The 18,207-nt window shown below is 38.1% G+C and overlaps 1 protein-coding gene across 1 annotated transcript in view; it reads right to left on the bottom strand.

Annotated features, from left to right (window-relative positions):
• Window positions 1-5,703: 5,703 nt before the first annotated feature.
• The window catches only part of Tmem236 (transmembrane protein 236), a 33,369-nt gene continuing 20,865 nt past the window's right edge, over window positions 5,704-18,207 (bottom strand). The window contains exon 4 of the mRNA XM_090319180.1: window positions 5,704-6,435. Coding sequence (XP_090175306.1) covers window positions 5,867-6,435 — 569 coding nt within the window. The 3' untranslated portion in view covers window positions 5,704-5,866. The remainder of the gene's footprint in view (window positions 6,436-18,207) is intronic.

Raw genomic sequence — 18,207 nt, 5'->3', positions numbered from 1 at the left:
TTCATTTCCTGCTAGGCCTTCTCAAAGATCAGCTCCCTTGTACCTACGTGATTCCACGTAACACCAAGTGTCTGCTTTGGGTTGAAATAGTTCTTAGAAAATTATGCCCAACAGATTATTTGGTAACCTATTACAAACAAACCATGGAGATGTCGAAAGGCGTTTTCCCAGACACCACCATAGTGAGTGGCCCAATAAATTGTGAGTTACACAATTAGTGTGTGGCAGTATTAGGTCTCCAAAAATTTAAACACCTTCATTTAAAAATGTTGCATTCCTAAAAATGCTAAGGATGATTAGAGCCTTCAGAGAATCATAACCTTAACACCATGGAGAGTCTCGTCTTGGTGTTGATACCTGCGAAGGGTTCTGAGTGGCAGTTCTTAATTCAGGTCTGGTCAGGTACCAATGGCTCACATCTGTGATCCTAGCTATTTAGGAAGCTGAGATCTGGCAGATCTAGGTTCAAACCCAGCCCTGAAAAAAAATAACCAGCAAAAACGCAAGGATTGGAGGCATGGTTCAAGTGGTAGTGTACCCAGCCGTGAACAAGAAACCTGAGCAAAGTGTGAGGCCCCAAGTTCTAATGTGTGCTTCATTAGTCTGGAATGTGGGATTCTAACACTATTTTTGAAAAAGTGAGTGGAGAGAGTGGACACCCGCCTGTCTTTCCTGCCTTTATAAGAAATGGTTACAATTTTCCTCCATTTGGTATGATCAGCTTCATTATTACTGTTGGTATATGTCTTCTATTCCCTGTTTCTTCAGAGAATTTATTGTGGAGGGATGACAGATTTTATTAAAGGATTGTTCTGCATCTACTTAAGGTGACTATGTGATTTTTGTCTACTCTCTACTTAAGGTGACTATGTGATTTTTGTCTACTTTCTCTACCCTTTTTCAAAACAGTGCTTGAATTCATTATTTTAAGCAAGAAGGCAAGACACCATAATGGATGGGATGCAAATAAGAAAGTAAATTATTTGTATTTCCAGATGAGGTGATCCAAACGTAAAATATCCCCAAGACTCCACCAAAAGTAGAAAAACATTAGATCAGGTAAGTATGTGCAACAAAGTACCAGAATTCTCTATCTTGACCAAAGGCCAGATGCTATCAGACATGCCTGCCATCCCACAGTACAATGCATCAGTGACTGGGTGGAATGGCCCGTCCCTGTCATTACCCAAGGGACACTGGGAAGCACAAATAGAAAGGTCCCAGTCAAGGATGGTCTGAGCATAAAACAAGCCTTTATCTAAAAAAAAAAAGAACCAATACAAAGCAAGGCTTTGTACTGAGGCGGCTCGGTGGAGTACCTGCCTAGCCAGTACAAGGCTTTGAGCTCCAAGAAACAAAGGCCTATCCCCAAGTATATAACAGGTACTCAAATTTGTGGGATTGATGAGTGAATAAAAGTGTTCAGGAAAATCGCCAGATTAAATATAATACCTATAAAAGCTCTTATAAATGGCTCATTTCTTTTTGTATATATGTCTTCTGTGTTCAGAACACGATTAAGCACAGATGCTCTCATTTCATTTCCCATGGATTTACTGCCCAACTTGAAGACTTGTTCTTTCCTAGATAATTTGGCTACTGTTTTGTGTTCAGATCAGATTAATAAAAGAGTTCTGCAGAAGGACAACAGAGGCAGCCAGGATTAAAGAAACAAGAATTGTGACAAAGATCTGCTTCTTCTCTCCATTAGAATTAAATGATGCAAATAACCATGCTGGAAAATGAAATGATTTCAGCTTTATAAAGTGAATTTTTATTCATTTTAAAAATACCTTCTATTTTTTGTGGGGGTCATGGGGCTTGAACTCTGGGCCCGGACGATGTCCCTAAGCTCTTCACGCCTCCAAGTCCCACTTCCCACTTTCTAGCAATTAATTAGAGATAAGAGTCTCACAAACTTTAATGCCCAGGCTGGCTTTGAACCCCAATCCTCAGATCTCAGCCTCCTGAGTAGCTAGGATTACAGACATGAGCCACCGGGCCTGGCAGTATATAACTATTTTTAGATACCAGGACTTATAAAGAAATGAACTATTCATTATTTGAAAATATAATTTAATGTATCTGAAAACATATGAAGATGCAAAGCTGTGATATATTCACTCAGTAAGGTCCTGTGACAAGATGAATGATTATGCACATCATAATAATTAAGCTAGAAGTACATTGTGGAGCTCTTAGCAGGCATTCACAAAATGCCTTCATTTCTTCTTTTCTGTGCTTTATTGTAATTGCTATCCAGTGCACTAGGGTACTAAAAGCAAAAGCAAAAGCTAGACAATCACATTTACACATTGAAATTTCATGCACCAACTTTTCAAAAGAAAGCACACAAAAGTTTATTAGCCAATTGTTATAAAATACTTACTGCCTGACACCATATTAACCTGACCAGAGATAATCTTTAGTATATTCTTTTATAATTTTTTAAAAATAATTTCTTATTGTGATTAATAGAAGGGTTACATTATATTCACCAGATAGAAGGTGCATTACTTCACAAACATTGATACCCTTTCTCATGACATGGTCCCCATTTCCCTCCCCGCCACCCAGTATATTCTTCAATAAGCAATGAACGTGAACATCCGGACTCCAAACTTTAGATGGAATAAAAATACCATTATTTCCACATGTCTAGCCTATACATATCTTTATTGCATGTGTACTTTTAACATACATTTTTTTATTAAAGCAGGAAACCATTAGAAACCATAAGAATTGTTGAGTTGGCATTATACAGAAATTAATAGCTATATTGGTCTAGAAATGTTAAACTTCATTCTTTTCCCATTTGTACAGAGGTAAACACACTGTATAAAATATGCAAGGTCTTATCTATGTGATTAGAGAAACTAAATAAGTATTCTCTAAATAGTGAAAACAAAAAAGAAACCATAAGAATTTCAATGTGATTTTAATAGCATACATCTTAACCACACAATGAAAATGATCAATTATCAGCATAATTCGCAGTGATGTCTATTAAGGGCCATAAACTTTGAACTTTAGGAACATATGTACATTCATTAAAATAAATTAGATTCCTACTACTTTTCCTTCTATACATAACATTTTATATATGCCTTCATTATTTATAGAAAGTGCTAACCACTTCCTCAAATATCAGGCACCTCCATACTCAAATATTAGGTACACAAATGAACACATGTGTATATTGTTAATGAATTCCTATGTAAAAGTAAATATATATTTATATAGAACATTTTTATACTCAGAGATATTATTAATTAATCACTTAGTTAAAGACTTGGCTTGATTTAAAAAAAAGTTATCCTGGAAGACAACTCACAAATATTTGTTATATGGGCCAAAGTTAAAGTATTATGAATTCCTGTAAAATTGTCAGGTTAAGAAAAAGATGTCTTGCTTAACAAGACCTTCTTATGCCTTCTTCTGAGAAATTCATGCACCAAAGAAGAGGAACTCAAGAATAGTGAACTCATTAGCCTTTAGCTTAGGGAAAATGATGGAAGGGGTGATAAGACCAAGAGGCATTATACTCATAATTCAACATATTGATTGAAATAAATTTGTATAGATATACTGGTCTTGGGGCTTGAACTCATGGCTTGGGTTCTGTCCTTGAGTTTTTGTGCTCAAGGCTAGCACTCTATCCTTGAGCCATAGTTCCACTTCTGGCTTTTTGGTAGTTAATTGGGGTTAGGAATCTTGTGAACTTTCCTGTTCAAGCTAGCTTTGAATTGTGATCCTCAGATCTGAGCCTCCTCTGTAGCTAGGGTTACAGGCACAAGCCACTGAAGCCTGGCCTATGATATCTTTTGTTGTTGTTGTTGTTTAATGCTCCAGTTGAGGTTTGACAAGTACCCATCCATTAAAGGGTTACTAAAATGTCTGGGTGAGCTCAGCCACTTGTCTCTTGCAGGCTTACAGTAGTCTCACCTTTAACACAGTGACACATGTTGAGAAGTCTAAGACAATTTTAAGATCTTACATGTTACTTTTCACAAATGCATGGTTTAAATTATGAATCTCTCAGGGTGAGCAGGGAGAGAAAAAGAGTAAAACAGAAAATTTTAAAACTACGTATAGGTACTTCATTCTAGGATGTGAGATACCATTAATATCCTCAGTGTTATTATTATTGTCCTGAGAGCATTCCTTACTTTATAATCTTTTCCATCCTACTAAAGCAGTACTAGGTTTATGTTTGTCTTTTAGGTGTAGGAATTGAATGTATGGTGGTTAAGGAACTTGGCCCAAATAATAAATTTAGTAGGCACACTTTTAACAAAAGTGGATATGGACTATATCTGATGCAATGAGAAAAACCATAGAACATACAAGGCCAATGATCCATTCTTAAGCTGTTTGTTTCCACAGGTCATGGGGCTTAAAATATTAAAATATTTGTGACATTGTAGGTGCCACATTGAACACTTTTATCATACTTGTAGGTCAAACTCGTCATTCTAAATAAGTTTTATACTTTTTATTTTTTCTTTTGTAAATATCTCTTTTGCCTATTTTTTAAGGAAGTTCAATTCAGCATGTCAATTTAGAGTAGTACAATGTATACGAGGTACCAAATTCCACCAATAAATTGTTCTTGCACTGTGACATCTACATCTGCAATTTATGGTTTTTATTACAAAATTTTATCTAAGTTTTATGGTTGTACTTGGACATTATTATACTGAATAACAGTAAAGTTTATAGTTCAATACTAACACAACAATTTAGCCTTAGCGGAATCAGAATCTATTCTACTAAATTGCTTTGCATGACTAAATCAGTCTGAATTCCAAACAAAGCCTACACAATGGAAAAAAAATATGGTTCCACATGTGAGGTAAACCCCTAAATCTACAGCTTTCAGATGTGTGTGTGTGTGTGTGTGTGTGTGTGTGTGTGTGTGTGTGTGTGTACTGGTGATTGAACTCAGTTTTTGTTCAAAGGCTGAGGCTCTTCCACTTGAACCACAGCTCCAGTTCTAACTTTCTGGTTATTAATTGGAGATGAATCTCATAGAGTTTTCTACCTGGGCTAGGCTAGCTTCTCATAGTGATCCTCAGACATTACCCTCCTGAGTCACTATGATTACAGGTGCTAGCCCTCAGCCCTCAGCTCAGCATTCAGATTTTTAAAAAAGTATAATCTAGAATTTGTTCATTCACTTCATGGGATAAATCTTAAAACCAATTTTAATTGCTTCATCCTATGTTCTCATTTATATAAACTATCTATAAAACCTCACTTGGGTGGCCGGGAGTTTTGCCTGCTGGTAGAGTGCTTGTCTAGCATACACAAAGACCTGGAATCTATTCCTTAGTACTTCATACATAGAAAAAGCCAGAAGTAGTGCTGTGGCTCAACTGGTAGAGCTCTAGCCTTATGAGAGACCAAGGACAGTACTCAGGCGCTGAGTTCAAGCCCTAGCACTGGCAAAAATAAAATAAAACCTCACTTTTTAGCTAACTTGGAAGGAAAACATGCTCCCATTTTTTAAATATTCAAAAGTGTTTTTTTTTAAAAAACACAGTATATTGATGTAAAAATCAATGTTAATAAATTCTTTAATAAAAAAGCACAGTATATGTAGCTCATTAAAATTAATTAATCAAGATGCAACTACTAACCTTTTCTAGAGGCCCACGGAGGCCAACTTGTAAAAATAGGACTTTGCTTCAATCTAGCACCATTTGTCCATTTGAAACAGATAAACAGATCAGCTAGTTTTTTTTTAAAGGTTTCTTTTCCACCTTCCATCTATTCTTCATTCTTTAAACAATGCCAACGATTATGATTACAAATGTACAGATAGGCATGGCAAAGGGGTCTTCCTGTCTTGAAAGTTTTCCTCTTAAAATGGAGATGTTTCAAAGGAAGAGAAAGACCTGAGTTTGGTCAGATAGTTGAAGTAAACATAGGAGAGAGTCACCAAGACATTTTTACAAAGGCCTAAAATAGGTGTGATTGTCCCCAGGACAATGATTAAACTAAGTCTAACAAAAACAAAGGGCAAATCCTGCAGGAGGATGCCCAAAGCTCCCAGAAGAGGGTTCTGGGGAGTGAAGATTATCCGCAGGAGAGAAATAAAACTGAATAAGTACACTGGGTACAGCCAGCCCGACTTGTATACAGCAGGATGACCAGCCACACGCACCATCTCTACCGTGTCAGACCACAGCAGGAAGCTCCAGAGGAATATATCCCCGCGGATATCTCGCTGGGACATGGTCCTTAGGACTCCAGAATGAAAGTAGGGCTCCTGGGGTGCTGTTAGTACATGAGCCTGGCTCTGTGGCTGTGCCTCAGCAGTGGTCTTGGTGGCCTGGGAAAGTGCCGGGTTCCCTTCACTTTGCTTCACTTGATCTGTTACAGTCTTTATCTGTTGCAAAGGACTCGTATGGATGTACACATCTTCAGAATCTGCAATAAATTGATGTATTTGCATTATGATGTGTAAAATGTAAAACTCATTTAAATGTTATTAAGCCAGATATAGCAGCACATACCTGTAATTCCAGCACTGAAAACCTGAGGCAGGAGAGAATTTGAGACGAGCATCGGCTGCACAGTGAGGCACTGTATTAAAAGCAAAGAAACCTAGATAGATAGATAGATAGATAGATAAATAGATAGATAGATAGATAGATAGATAGATGGCTAGGTAGGAATATGCATACAGACATACAGGCATACATATTGCTACACTAATCAATCCAAACTTGAACTTGAAATAAAACTGTACATGTTTTCTAATGGAGACACGTGGAAAATAGCAACACACTGGGAAAAAATACAGAAGTGGAGAAGGTTCTTTGTTAGCAAGTCTATTCCTGTGCACAATGCTTCTTGATCATAACCATCTCTGTATCATTCTCCCCTCTTCTCAGAGCAGCCTGACTAAGTTGCCTTGTGTGGAGAAGGTTCTCAATGGCTAGGTATCTCCTGGATATGGATCCTGAGTCATGTTTACCATTTTATCATAACAGCCATTCTGTACCACCACAGGCATTAATTTATTCTCCAGACATATTAAGCACACATATTAAGCCCACAGACATATTAAGCCCACAGAGTTAATGATGCTGGGATGGAATTCAGTTAGGAATGGACAGAGAGGGGAACTAATACCTAAATCTAGTTGACTCCAAGCTCACAAACCCTTCACTTTATAGTTACTATTACCTAGAGGCAAGATATCATGAGCTAATTATAAAGTATAGAAGTATCATAAAATTAAATGAATCCAAAAGTTCACTCTTCCAACATCATCATTTTTCTCATGGGGATCACCATACCTCAGTTATCTGGGTAGAGAGCTTGGTGTTGAGGGGCAGGAAGTCTATTTGACCTCTCTAGGGCCCTAGGGAGGAGCCACAGGCTGAATTCAAGACTTGAAAAGCTTATCAGTAGGACTGATTAATATAAAGCAACTGTTCCCAGCCAACAGACTATATTGTCAAACACCAATCATCTGACAGGGGGGGTTGACATGAAGCCATTGCTATGTGTATACAGTGTGTGTGTGTGTGTGTGTGTGTGTGTGTGTGTGTGTGTGTGTGTGTGTGTATGTGTGTAGGTATGCTAGGCTGGGGATTATGAAGAGATAGTATTGTTGATGGGGCTGGTGGGTTTCTTGCTACAGATGGATCCTGGAGTCTTACACAGGCCAGGAAAGCTACATCCCCAACCCAATGGACATCATTATTTATACATGAAAGTAACAGCTTTCTTTTTAAACAGTTACTCTCTTACACCCCAATTCTGTTGCTAAGAATTTCTTGGCCTTGACTAAATTTATCCAGCAAACATGCTGAGCTACCATAGTATCTGATAAGATAGAACTTGGAGCTACCATATTACCTGATAAGACAGAACTTAAAGAAAGTCATTGGACTGAATAGTTCTAAAGGTCAAAATGGCAGAGTCAATAAAAATGTGTTGAACTGTATTGAGCTGAAAGTGAAAATATTTAAAAATACATTTTGATTAATGACCAATCAATCAAATGCTTGGCTAAACAACGAGCCTCTGTTGTATTGCCAATCATTAACTATTTTTGAAAACTAAGTTTAGCCAGGTACCAGTCATTCACACCTGCAATCCTAGCTGCTTGAAGGTTTTAAGGTTTCAGGACAGGACAGGCAGAAAAATACCTCATGAGAACCCTTCTCAACAAAGAGCTAGATATGGTAGCATGTCTATTATCTTGGCTACCCAAAAGTATAATATTGGTGGACATTGCCCAGATACATCCTTAACAGGAAACAAGATTGTATATGAAAATAACCAACAAATTTAGCAGGGCTGTAGACATGACTCAGTGTTAAGAGAACCTATTTAGGAGGTGGTATACCCTGAGTGCAATAAAAATAAGTAAACAAATAAACCAGAATAGAATACCTTTATAAATGAAAAACAAAGAAGTTCATACTTAATGATACATCACTTATGGTTTCAATCATTTGAATTAACAAAATACCAGGGCCCCTAACCCTTAGAAACATCTCTACTTTAGAAGTCAAGGTATCCTCTGTGGGTATCATTTTAACATAATAGTCAAAGAAGACAGAAAAATACATGCTAACAGACCATTATTAAAAGGAGGAGGAGGAGAAGGAGGAGGAGGAGGAGGAGGAGGAGGAAGAAATCTTTTTTTAAAGTCTGCTAGGGTCTACAGAACTTTCCTTCCCTCTCTTAGTAGAAAAAGCTATGTGAATGAAAATCCAACTCCCTTGCCAACTATGAGAACACAGCATGTTAGGCAGTTCCTAACTGCAAATTCAGCACTGTTTCAAGGCCAGGAAGTGGCAATCTAAGAAGTGATTCATTGACATTTTCTATACAGTCAGTGAGAGTTATATTATGTGAGCAATGAATTCTTAGCTCAAGTTTGGTGTTTTAAAATTGTTATTGTCAATATGATATACAGTGGAATTACAATTACATAAGTTAGGTAATGAGTACATTTCTTTTTAGACAATGTCACCCTTTCCTTCATTTTCTCCCAGTTTTTACCTTCCATTCCCACACAAATTATATAGTTCCTTTTCAACATTCTAGTGAGTTGTCTAGTAAGTTGTCTGTTGCATTTGTTTACCCCTCCATTTCTGTGCCCTCTCTTACCTTCCCAAAGATAGATAAACTAACCAACAAGACAAAAGATAAAAAAAATAGCAACAATGAAAAAAAATCTTGTTTGCATTTTCTGGAGTTCATGTCACTAAATATCATTTTATATGATCATATGCATATAGCTATTGAACCTTTATAACCCTCTCCTAAGAATTTTCCCCTTTGTTCTCACTGTGTAAATATCGAGAACTCTGTATAATTTATGATGTCCAAGTATATAATTTGTCTTGCCATTCAGTATGTTTACTTGTAGATTTATAGGCATATTCTAGTTACCACAAATAAAGGAGACAGTGCAACCCATGTTTCTTTGGATCTGGCTTATTTTGCTTAATATAATTTTTTACAAGTCTTTCCATTTCTTTACAAAGAATGCAATGTCATTCTTTCTGATAGAACTCCATTGTGTATAAACACACATTGTATATATATACACATTCATTCCACTGAGGGGCATTTGGGTTGATTCCATATCTTGGCTATATTAAATAATACTGCAACGAACATGGTTGTGCTGGTGGCTTTAGTGTGGCCTTGTTTGTGGTCTATTGAATAAAGGCCCAGGAGCGGAATTGCTATATCATAGGGAAGCTCCCTGTTTAGTCTTTTGAGGAACCTCCATACTGCTTTCCAGAGTGGTTGAACAAGTTGATATTCCTGCCAACCATGCAGTAGCTATCTTTTCCTTTTGGCCACATCCCTGCCAGCATCTGTTAGTTTTCTTGATATGGCCATTCTAACTGAGGTGAGGTAGAATCTCAATGTTGTTTTTATTTGCATTTATTTTATGGCCAGAGATAATTTTTATAAAATATGAGGTCCCAACCCACATGCCACTGGTCAATTTGGCTGGGAATTTAGTATGTCTCCCAGGTTAGCAAGGATTGTTTTAGTCTTACGGGTATCAGAACTCTTTTGCCTTTTCTCTCCAGTGAGAAGTACCACAACCTTGACTTGGAAAGCTCTGCTGGTTTGGTAAGGGAAGCAGAAAGCTAAAGAAACCACCAAATATTTTGGTTACTGGGAGGACCATCACCTAAATCTGAGAGCAATTCAAATGTCTTGCATTAAATACTGTTCCTTTTGGTTCTGTGATTAGTTTCCCCATCAAGTTTGTGCTTTGGGTAGTTGTTAATTGTTCTATTTATGTAAAACAATCCACAGAACAAAATTCACAAAAGCTCTAACTCAGAGAGAGCAATCTGCTCACTTCCCAGTGACTGACCATGCCCTGAGACCAAACAACAACAACAAAAATGGCAGCATTCTTTATAGTTCTCACATCTTTGTCAGTGGCTGAAACATCTTTTTTGTTAACTATGCAAATTCAAATAATTAAGCTAACATTGGGGTGAGGCTTAGGTGTGGTGTCTCACTTTGTAATCCCAGCTACTCAGGGTATGGAGGTTGAAGAATCAAAGTTCAAGGTTGTCTCAGGTAAAGTCAGAAAGACTCTACCTAAAACCAAATGAATTTGTGTTTAAAAACCAAATGTTAAATGAAATATGAAATGCTGTACCTGATTGATTTCAAGTGTCTCCTCGGTGCTTCTAGGATGTTTGCAGATGGCTATCAGGTGTGGTTTTTGTCTGTAATGAGTAAGAAGCTCAGGAACATAACTAACTCTAACTCAGAAACAGTATGGAGATTAACAGTCTGCGGTCAAGAAGTGAGGTGGTATTTGCATGTAAATAGTATCCATCTTCTTCCCCCCCCCCCCCCCAGTCCTAGGGCTTACTCAGGGCCTAGGCACTGTCCTGGAGTTTTCTCACTAGCGCTCTGTGCTCTACCACTTGAGCCATAGCATCACTTCTGGCTTTTTTTATGTTTGTGGTACCAAGGAATTGAACCCAGGTCTTTGTGCATGCTAGGCAAGCACTCTACCACTGTGCCAAACTCCTGGCCCCTCCATCTTCCTTAGTCCTGCAAATCATCACCAGATTATTCAAAACGTCTAGTACAGTGGAAGTGTTACATATGTGTGTATTATGCTAGATTATCAGCATAACAAGAAAAGTCTTATGTGTTCAGTTCAAATTCAATGTTGTTTCTTTCTCTTTATTTCCCCAAATATATTTGCTGGACACTTGGCTGGATTCAGAGGTGCCAGGAACATGGGTGTGGTGGGTGGTCAGTAGGTTCAGGAACTTATCTCAATGTCCCACAAAATCCAAATTAGTCCAGGGAGTCTTGGGAGACACATCTGAGGTGTGGCAATTAAGCACAAGTAGGATTAAGTGACCAATGGAAAGGGACTTGTCAGGTCGCTCCTAGCTAGCTTGCGTTGAGAGACTTTCAGGAGCAGTTAAGGAGACGAGGAGAAAGGAGTCATTTATCATGTGGTTTCTGTGTATCTGCTCCTGTTCTAACCCTTTCATATGTATAAACTTGGCTTTAGAAACACTATGATGCCCATGATATTATGTTCCCATTTTGATAACAGGAAGAACAGAAGATTAAAAATGCTTGCCAAGGTCACATTGCTAGTAAGTAGAGAAAACAGTACTTAAACGCCGAAGCCTTAAACACTACGTTTGCTGGAGATAGATTAAATAGGGCCTATGGGTGACAGATAAACATAAACATGTTAGACTTTATTCTACATTTGATGGGAAGCCTTTGCAGAGGTCTGAGCAAGAGAAAGAGGAGAAGTGAAGGCAATGAGGACACAATGAGGTCAGAGGAGGCAGTTGGTACTCACTCAATTTCTCAGAAAGCCAGACTATTTTGATCTAAGCACCTAAAAACAATTTCTCAGAAATCTCTCAGAAAGCCTGACTATTTTGAATAAAAGTAACCAAATTCTATTTTTCCCCAGAACATAAAATGTTCTAGAGAAAACTAAGAGCTCATGATTAAGTCATAACACTGAAGGGGGAGAATTTTAGAGAAGCAAATTAATGATTCTTTTAAGATAATTTTTAAGACAGCAAGTGAGAGATGCAAAGCACTTTTGATTATAATTTTTTTAGGACAGAACAAGATGGAAAAGGGCAACAAGTTAGAATACAGGCTGCAGGGGAATGTACTAGTGATGTTGTTTTGAAACTGTATGTTTATGGAGGTAACGAAGACAAGCAATGGTGTCATAAATGCCACGAAAGATGGATACCTGTTAATTATGGGTACTATGAGGAAGGAATGAGTATCTAGAAAGCATATAACACATTCATCTGTCTCTGAAGAGTCATACAGATGTTAAATACAATGTAGCAATATAATCGCTATGCAGTGGCTTGCTTTAAATTGATCAGAATAGAATATAAAATGACCAAGTATAGATCGTAGTGAGTGATTACAGGTGGCTAAGCACTGGCTGAGGCTACACTGTTGTACAAGCACTGACTATATTTGGGAAGAGGGAATGTCTAAAAGTTTGAGAAACAGGGTCACACCAATATCTTAACAAGGTCATGAGTTGATTTTTCATATTTGCCTATCCATACCACAAAGAATGGTATCATTCCATAGATATATTATTTGCAGATATGGAGACAACTGAGCTCCAGTTAATAAAGAGATCCTCAGCATTCAGTGACATGACCTTGATGGCCTGGAATTGGTCATGGGGGTAGAATTTACACCAATGGAATTGGCAACACCACAAATCACTTTCCCCATTCATACTCCTGCCCTGAGAAGCAGATGGTTCAAAACTCATCTCAATACTATTACCTAGTCTCAAGACCTTTACCACATAAAGATGATAATAACGATGTCTAAGACAAATATTCAGCCCATAATCAGTTCTGGAAAAGTACACATGAACAAACGTTCTTCACTGTGAAAGAGTTGTAGGAGCTTGTTTTATGAAAGATACAGAAAATGTAAGAACTCTAGAACTCAGTTTCAGTTCCTTGCCATGCATTGCATAAATCTGAAACTAAGTGTGTCATTTCTGGATTGTATGCAATATAAGATTTTAGGAGAACTTTTTGTCTGAAGATACAGCTGGCAGGGAAAGGATTGAAGATGGGTTTCCCCCTACCATTAATTTAGAAACTCATCTAATACAAGAATGGCTAAAACTTGCTCACAAATTTTCAAGTATTCTACTTTTGAAGACTGGGAAAATGTTATATTCTTAATTTCATCATCTTCAGCTTTCTATTGAGAATGTATTGCGGTTTCTCTACAATGGAGATATGTGTTGCTAACTAGAGAGTATTTTTGATTTGCTATATGTATAAGTAGAAAATCATTGTATTAAACAAATATAACATTGTATTAAACATTATATTAAACATTTCTGCTGTTTATGATGTCTCTTCCTAGACAGCTTTAACCAAGAGGGTATAAAATACAAAACAATTCATGCTAAATGTTTTACGTTCCCTTACTGTTATATCACATGCACACTCGTGTGTACACACACACACACACACACACACACACAGGAGACAACAGGAAAGAGGCTAGCGGCCTTGGGCAGAAAAGGTTGGAGATGTGGCTCAAATGGTAAAGCGCTTCCTGCTAGGAAGCCTAGGACCTATGTTCAAACCCCAGTACTATAGACAGACAGACAGACAGACAGACAGACAGACAGACAAGCTATATTTCAGTAAAATATAAACAGGAAAATGTGAGAAAGTATTACAATTGCTACATACAAATAATTGTAGGATATTTTTTCTTTTCCTTTAGTGGAACTGTTGCTTGCTAGACTGTAGCTCTACCATGAGCTCCATGAAATGGGGCTTCTGATGGGTTTTACTCCCAATTACCACCTCAGCATCTACTAGGACATCTGTTATTGGTACAGAATAGATTCACCCTGAAGATTTATTTACTGGGTGTGGGGAGTAGCAAGAGAGAGAAGGAATTTCTTTCCTGGAGTCTTTCAGAATGAGGGAGTAGTAACTCTCTAAGGGAACCAAATCACTATACTGATATTCAGCAGACAGAAGGTCCTTAGTGTCCTGCACAGAGTCAACTACTCAGATTACATATGACTCTGGTCCTGGCCATAGTACTGATCTTATGACCAAGACCTGGAAAACCTGGCAGCACAGCCTAGGGACATGCATAGCTCAAGAGTAAGAGAATATGTGACACGTCAGTGAGCCATCAGAGTGTGCCAGCCTGGACTGGCACCTGCATCGCCAGAAGATTCAGGCAGAGAGATGGCACCACCCCTGGTGGCCATAGATCAAAGCATGTGCAAACCTCTCTGGCAGTGGGGTCACCAGGTAAGGAGAGAAAAGGGCTGATGCATGATTCCAAGAAATGGTAAATTCATAGGAAGCAACTCTTCCCTAGCCAGAGCCCATGTACACACCCAGAAACAGGGGGACCTGTGTCCTAACAGTGCAATGCAAGCAGAGCTTGAGCAGAATGATATTCCCATACTTCAACAGAAACAACATGACCAAGAGTGTTTGCACATGATGTAGTCAACCAGCTCCTGCCCATCTAAAACAGGAACAACTTCACTCTTGAGAGGCTAATGATCTCCTCCTTTCATTCAAACTGAGGCTGGGGAGAGTTTTGTGTAGCTGAATGATCACATGCAAAGTTAAGCTTAATGTTCTAAGCAAATACAGGCCCATCGCGTGTATTGTGTGTATTTTCCTTATTCAGATCAGTCTCTCTGAAGTATGAGTTTCAAAAAAAATCCCACAACTTTCAAGTATCTCATGTCACATGCGCAGCTATTCACAATTTTATTTTGTCTGCTTGGGAGAAAAGGAACAATCTGATAACACATTGTGGAAATTGCTGTCCAGATCAAATGGAGCCCATAACTGAAGACTTTTATATTTGATAGCATATCATATCCTCTTTGTCCACTGGCATAGTACTCCCCTCTGCACAGTTTTTGGTCCAATGCATACAGTTCATCTAATCCTGACAACTGTTTTACCAAAAGCTACAAACCACTCAGGAAGCTTATATGTGAGGGTGGCAGTTCAAAGCCAGACTCAGCAAGAAAGTTGACATGATTCTTTTTTGCAATTTATCACAAAAAAACTGCAACAAAAAGCCAGACATAAAGCTGTGGATCAAGTGATAGAGAGCTAGCCTTGAGCAAAGAAGCTTATAGACCGTGTCCAACCCCTAAGTTTACTTCCCAAAACTTCCTTCTTCTACATAGCAAAGGGAGGGAAAGGAAGGAAATAATCTCCCCTCTGGGAGAACACAGGGTTCCTCATATTTGTCCTGGAGCACATTGCAAAACAACACATTATATGGAAACCCCATTCACCCTGGGCTCATATTGTACAATAAGCTATTTCTTAAAAAGAAACAAAGAGGAACTCAAAATGCCGTTCATTTTATTCTGGGGGGAAAAAAGTGGCCTCCCCCTCTATTCTCCTTTCAACTACTTGGTAGGCATGGTTTAGATATACTTTCAAAAAATTCTAAAGTATTTGCACTTGCTTGGTCAGCATTTAACTTGATATTTTTGTCATGGCTCCTAAAAGTTCCTATAAGCACAAGACGAATGTAAGAGTTGCTTATGAAATCTCTCTCTCTCTCTGTCTCCTGTCTCTCTCTCTCTGTCTCCTGTCTCTCTCTCTGTTTCCTGTCTCTCTCTCTCTCTCTCTCTCTCTCTCTCTCTCTCTCTCTCTCTCTCTCTCTCTCTCTCTCTCTCTCTCTCTCTGTATTGGGGTTTGAGCTCAGGGTTTTTCTCTTGCTAATTAAGTACTCTACCAACTAAGCCACACCTTCAACCTTTTTTGCCCTAGTTATTTTTGAGATAGGGTCTTACTTTTTGCCTGGGACAATAAGACCTGCAATCCTCCTGTTAACATTTCCCTCCACAACAGGGTTGAAATGCACTGCTCTCAGCTTTTTGTGTTGACATAGGGTCTTGGGTCTTGCACACTTTTTTTGCCATGGTTGGCCTCAAATATGTAATCCTCCAGATGGCAGTTTCTCTCTATCTGAGGACCAAGTACGAATGTATAAGTACATGTGGGAACTCACATGATATACTTTGAAGAGATTCTCCTGGAAGTTGCTGGAGTTATCTATGATTAAACCTCCAGAAAAGATGCAAATAAGTGGCTCTTGATTCCTCAAAAAAATCACTTAAAATTCAATAAATATCATCATAGCCATTCATTTAAGAACTTGCATTTGGAGTTAGGAATGTCACTCAGGGCTGGTGCATATGCTTTGCATGTAGGAGGCTGTGGGTTTGATCCCAAGCATCATAAAAGAAGAAGAAAAAAGAAGAAAGTATGTTTGGATAAATCAATAACAAGAAGAAATAACTCAGAAAGAAGTCATTCTTTTCTTTCTCCCATCCCTTTTCTCCAAGTTTCCCAATTTGTATCCATCCACAGTTTTGCTTCTCCTGTTATCAGTGCTCCGATGTCTCTGGATCGCTGGAGAAAACCAATGCTTCTTGGATCTACTCTTTGTTGTAGCCTCAGCACTGCTCATGAACCTATCACCCTTCCTCCAGCCCACATCATAACCAGTCCTCACTACTCCTCACCCCACCTCTTCATACTTCCCTTCCAACTTCTCCACTCTGCCCAGCGAAATGTGTGCCCTGTTTGACAATGAGATCAGGGCATTATTGGATAGCAACCACTCATTTCTTTTCTCCCCTCTCCTTCCAAACAGGATTTGATTACCTAGGAGTTCAGCCAGGATGTTTAAAAACTAGGAAACAACTTATTTGAAACGAAGGTATAGCTGAGTGGATTTTCTGCTCTTCATTTAGGATGTACAATTCCAATCATTTTCTGAGGTCTTCTTTTTTTTTTAATAATCTACACATATCTAAGTCCCATCCCAGAAATGCTAATTCAGTTCATACGGGTGGTTGTGCACTTACAGATTTAAGTACTGTAGTAAATTATTTCTGTTTATTATAACTACCAGCAAAGGTGGATACAAATCCTATGGAGACATAAATCTACAAATTTGGCTAGCTCAGGTAAGTTAATATAGTGACTATTATATTTAATTTATTGGTTATTCATAAGTTAAACAATGTGTATGCAATAGTGAATTGAACTTATCTTCATTAAACTTTCTTAAGAAAATGAATAATTCTAGGATATAGAAACAAAAGCCATATAATGAATGATTGTTGTCCTTAAGGTACTGTGTTATCTCTCATCTCTTTTGCTGTCCCTTGGTTATCTCATATTGTTACAGTATCTCATTTTGTTACCTGATGTATCAGATATATTTGTATTTGGTTATTTGAAATTGGTTAGGGAAGGGGGAAAACAAGATGAGGGGTGGGGTGCGGGGAGGGAAATGGGGACCAAGACATGTGAAAGGGTATCAATGTATGTGAATTAATGCACCTTCTATCTGGCAAATAACATGTGACCCTTCTATTAATTACAATAAAAATATATGAAAAAAAGAAAATGAATAATTTTCACATGCAGTAATAAAGAAGACAATGGATAAAGAAAAATGGACAGTTAGGATGTCAAAAATTAGAAAATCTCTGTATCAAATTGGAAGGTAATTGATAACTCCACAGCATATATTCCATCTATGACAGAGCAAAACCTAGCTTCCTTAATGTGTATAAAGCTAAAGAAGCCTTAGTTGTTGTTGTTGTTTTTTAAAAAAGGAGGGGGGAATATACCAATAGAAAAATGGATAAAGGCATAAATATATAATTTTAAGACATGAATATTAGAAGCCAGGCATGATGGTGCCTTTGTGGTGACATAGTGAGACCTGTCTCCAAAGCTTTAAAAAGAAAGAAAGAAAGAAATCACAAAGCACCAGTAGAACTATGAAAAAAAAATTAAGCAGCCACTACTACTTGAGAAACTAATAAGATACTATTTTTGACTATCAAAATGACAAAGGTAAAATGGAACAAATCACAAGGTAGATAAAAAAGCAGGTCCTATGACCCAGTAGTATTTGGAGGAGAAATGAGAAGGTTCTTCAGAGAAAGCCATGTGACTATATCTGTCAGACACCTTGAAATCTTCTGCAGACCCTAAGCCAGAAATGGTCTATGCCCCTGAGATTCCTCTTACACTTGGCCCAAACGACTGGGTATTAATGAGACTGCGCAGAAGGAACTGGCCCTGAGCCCTGGTGAACAGATTTAGTTGAAAGCCTCAC

Source organism: Megascapheus bottae, chromosome 26 (genome assembly GCF_031878675.1).
Source record: "Megascapheus bottae isolate mThoBot1 chromosome 26, mThoBot2.hap1, whole genome shotgun sequence".
Classification (NCBI taxonomy): Eukaryota; Metazoa; Chordata; class Mammalia; order Rodentia; family Geomyidae; genus Megascapheus; species Megascapheus bottae.
The sequence above is the reverse complement of the archived record's forward strand: the minus strand, read 5'-3'. Positions and strand labels throughout refer to the sequence as shown.